The sequence below is a fragment of the Mus caroli genome, chromosome 17 (genome assembly GCF_900094665.2).
Source record: "Mus caroli chromosome 17, CAROLI_EIJ_v1.1, whole genome shotgun sequence".
In the NCBI taxonomy this organism is placed as follows: Eukaryota; Metazoa; Chordata; class Mammalia; order Rodentia; family Muridae; genus Mus; species Mus caroli.
This window is the reverse complement of record NC_034586.1, coordinates 20244148-20247890: the sequence shown is the minus strand read 5'-3', so window position 1 is coordinate 20247890 and position 3743 is coordinate 20244148. Positions and strand designations below refer to the sequence as shown.

The following is a 3743-nucleotide window of genomic DNA, read 5'->3' as shown; positions in this document are numbered from 1 at the left end:
GGGAGGCAGAGGCAGGCGGATTTCTGAGTTCGAGGCCAGCCTGGTCTACAGAGTGAGTTCCAGGACAGCCAGGGCTATACAGAGAAACCCTGTGTCGAAAAACTAAAAAACAAAAAAACAAAAAAAGAAACACAGACACACACACACACACAGAGAATTATTTATTTATTTTATGTACACTGTAGCTGTCTTCAGACACACCAGTAGAGGGCATCAGATCTCATTACAGATGGCTGTGAGCCACCATGTGGTTTCTGGGAATTGAACTCAGGACCTCTGGAAGAGCAGTCAGTGCTCTTAACCTCTGAGCCACCTCTCTAGCCCTTCAGGGGATTTTAACATCCTATTTTTGGCCTCCACAGGCCAAAACATACAGGAAGGCAAAAACAAACAAACAAAAACCAAAAATCCTCCAAACCCATGTACATAAATAAAATAAAATAAAATAAATTGTTAAAAAAAAGAAAAAAAGTAAAGTGTGACAACCACTCATGATCACAGCTCTTGGGAGGCAGAGGCGGTGGGTTAAGTTCAAAGGTCAGCCTCAGCCAGTTACCAGAGTTCCAGGTCAGCCTGGGATAAATAAAATCCTGTCTCAAACAAACAAAACCAACAAAACCCCCATAAGCTAAAGGGACATATGGACTTTTAAATTTTGCCTTTGAAATATAGGGACCATTGGATCTAGAAAACCAAGATAAATAAATAAAACCAGTTGCTATTTTACCTTTGCTTTTCCACTAGAGATATATAAGCTACGTACTTATTACTTAAAATTATATATAAAATATATAGGTAAATATATACATGTAAAAATATATGCCACTGCCTTATTACTCTAAATTGTGATGACATCTTCATGATAGTCTAACCATCTAGTCCCCTTCACCTAGTGTATAATCCACTGACTTTGCCATGGTATAGTTTTTACCGCTCCCTATTGTAGTATTTTTATTTCCTTTTGTGGTACTGGGATTGAAGCCTGCAGGTCTGGCACTATTAAGGCATTCTCTCCAGTGCTCTAGTATTCTATTCCCCGGGGATCCAGACTTTGACCTCCATGTCTCGGCTGAATGCTCCCTCCCCTATAGACTGTGATCCTAAGTTCTAGTCCCAGCTCTGTCCTCCCCTCCCAGGTTTTTCTTCCATAAGTACATTATCACTGACCTGGAAAATTACACTCTCCCCCTCCCCCCGCATTGTCACTTTAAAAAAAACAAAATAGCACAGGAAAAACAGGCTCTATCCGTAGCCCAGGTTGGCCTCAACTTCACCACCACCCTCCTGCCTCTGCCTGTGAGGGGAGGTGCTTCCTTGTGTTGTGGGCAGGGGGCGACCCAACATTAACTAGGAAAACGTTGCTGTGCCACATTCCAGTATTAGGAAAATATTCAAAAACGCTCCCTATCATTTTTGTGAGATTTTTGAGACACTGTCTCACGTGGCTCAGACTGGCTTCAGCTGAGTTTACAAGCATGAGCCACCGCCGCAAGCTATAATCATTCTTAACTAATAGTTTTAAGTAACAGACCATAACTTTAGGAACTAAAGCTTTAAAAACTCGCCCATTCTGTCATTTAAACCGCCCGGTTTTAATCAGAACCTGAGTTTATGTGAGCTTATGCTCACTCCCTGCTTTTGGGAATTCCAGTGCTCACCGTCAGCGCGACCTCACACAGACCTTGAGGACATTGATGCGATGTGGCCTCCCTCCCTCCCTCCTCTCACCTGCCGGGCCCTCCGTCTCCACCAGCACCCGCTTGTTAGCGAAGCGCCGCGCGCCGTCCACCGCTTCCCTGCGCCCGAGGCGGGATCCTGCAGACAGCCCGGAGCACGTTAGCAAGCACGCCCAGACTCTCGCCACCGCCGCCCGCGCACCCAGCCCTGTGAGGCCCTGCACCAGCGCTCTCGCCCGGGCCACGCACCCGCGTGCAGCAGAAGGCGACGCGCAGCAGCCAGCGCCATCTTGGATATCAGTGGGGACTACAGAGCCAGTGACTTCCAGCCCGGCCTTGCAGACTCCTCCTCTCCGGCCGGCCCCGCCCCACAAGGCCAAGGTTAGCCAGTCCGCAGCGTCCCTGTGCCAGTTAGGGCAGGGGGAGACCTCCCCCCCACGTCCCCAGGGCGCAGCTGCTGGCATCGGACCGGCCAGGGCGGGGTGTGTGTCCAAGAGTGCTTTCATTCTGCCGGGGCGAGCTGCCAGAGCTCAGAGGCACTTGCAGAGGAGCTGGGATTAGGACCATAGTGAAGAACAGTTGGCCTTGCCAGCACAGGGGTGAGCCTGGGAGGCTTTACCTAGGCTATTTGCCCCAAATAGTGCATTTCTATTTGACTCAATACTCAAGGGGCACAAACACAAGTCTTCCTTTTTTTTTTTTTTTTTTTTTGGTTTTTTGAGACAGGGTTTCTCTGTATCCTCCTGGCTGTCCTGGAACTCACTTTGCAGGCCAGGCTGGCCTTGAACTCAGAAATCTGCCTGCCTTTGCCTCCCGAGTGCTAGGATTAAAGGCGTGCGCTACCAAACCCGGCTTCTTTTTTTTGTTTGTTTTTTGTTCAAGACAGGGTTTCTCTGTGAGCCCTGGCTGTCCTGGAACTCAGAAATTCGCCTGCTTTGCCTCCCAAGCGCTGGGATTAAAGGTATGCGCCACCATGCCCAGCTAAAGTCTTCCTTCTTGGTTAAGACTTTTCTTCTGTGGTGCACCAGTATGAGACAGAAGAGAGAACTGTCCCCTCCATCTTTCCTGCGGTGGCAGCATCTCAGGCAGAGTCAGCTTCTCAGCCCCAGGCGGTCTCACCACTTGTCCTCCTGGCTTTTAGAAATGCCACTTTGGGGATTAAACTCAAAGTGAGGTCTTAGTTGAATCATACAAATTGTGACTGTTGTGGAGCAAGACAGACAGTGAAACCAGCACTCAATTTGCATTCTAATCCTAGGTTTTATTCAACAGTCCTTTCACTCTACACAAGTACAAACACAACCTTATCTAAAATGCTACAAAGTTATAAAACTCAAAACAAATTTTATAGTACTGACTGTACAATAAAAGCAAAAAGGGGCAATGTACACACTGCCAAGGTTAACCTGCAACATCACCATGAATGGCAGGTGACAATGGGGTGGGCTAGGTTTCATGAGGACCCTGTAGAACTGGCTCACAAATTCTAGAAAGTAACAGAGACTCGGGGACAGAAAGGTAACCATTTGTGGAGGAATCCTTCAAAGGTTTTAGCCCTCTAAGTTGAAGAGTACTCAGCAGGGCATGGTCGGGCCCAACAGAACAGCAGTGTGGTCCTTTCCACAGGTGTGGCACAGCGGGGGCTAGACCAGGATGTCTGGTTCTGGGTCATCTGTGGAAATCAGTGTGCTGCCATAGGTTCCACCTGGCTCTGCTACCAGACTATCAAGAACTGAAGGGATGAACTTTCTAGCCAGAAAACTACAGGGTACCTCTATGGGAACAGTCCTGAATCAACAGTACCTCTACAAGCCAGAACCCTTCTGTAGAGGAAATATCTCAACTGCTGTCTTCAAAGCCTACCCAGTAAGGGATCCTTCCCTACAGATCCTCACTTGGCTAGAGAAAAGGACAAAACCGAGTCTGGGGAACATAAGTTACAGAGGTACCAATCAATGTCCCTGCTTATCGGGAGGAGTTGGAGCTGGATCGGCTCCTGTGGCGGCGGCGGCCAGGAGAGCGAGACCTCCTACGCACAGGGGACCTGCGTCTTGGGGATCGAGACCT

General features: G+C 48.4%; 2 protein-coding genes across 2 annotated transcripts in view; both read right to left on the bottom strand.

Moving 5' to 3' along the window:
• Eci1 (enoyl-CoA delta isomerase 1) overlaps nucleotides 1–2027 on the bottom strand; it is a 15130-nt gene extending 13103 nt beyond the window's left edge. The window contains exons 1-2 of the mRNA XM_021149102.2: nucleotides 1926–2027; nucleotides 1729–1815 (exon numbers count right to left, since the gene is read on the bottom strand). Coding sequence (XP_021004761.1) covers nucleotides 1729–1815; nucleotides 1926–1965 — 127 coding nt within the window. The 5' untranslated portion in view covers nucleotides 1966–2027. The remainder of the gene's footprint in view (nucleotides 1–1728; nucleotides 1816–1925) is intronic.
• An 889-nt stretch (nucleotides 2028–2916) lies between these two features.
• Rnps1 (RNA binding protein with serine rich domain 1) overlaps nucleotides 2917–3743 on the bottom strand; it is a 10676-nt gene continuing 9849 nt past the window's right edge. Inside the window, exon 8 of the mRNA XM_021149521.2 lies at nucleotides 2917–3741. Within this exon, the coding sequence (XP_021005180.1) occupies nucleotides 3642–3741 (100 nt within the window). The 3' untranslated portion in view covers nucleotides 2917–3641. The remainder of the gene's footprint in view (nucleotides 3742–3743) is intronic.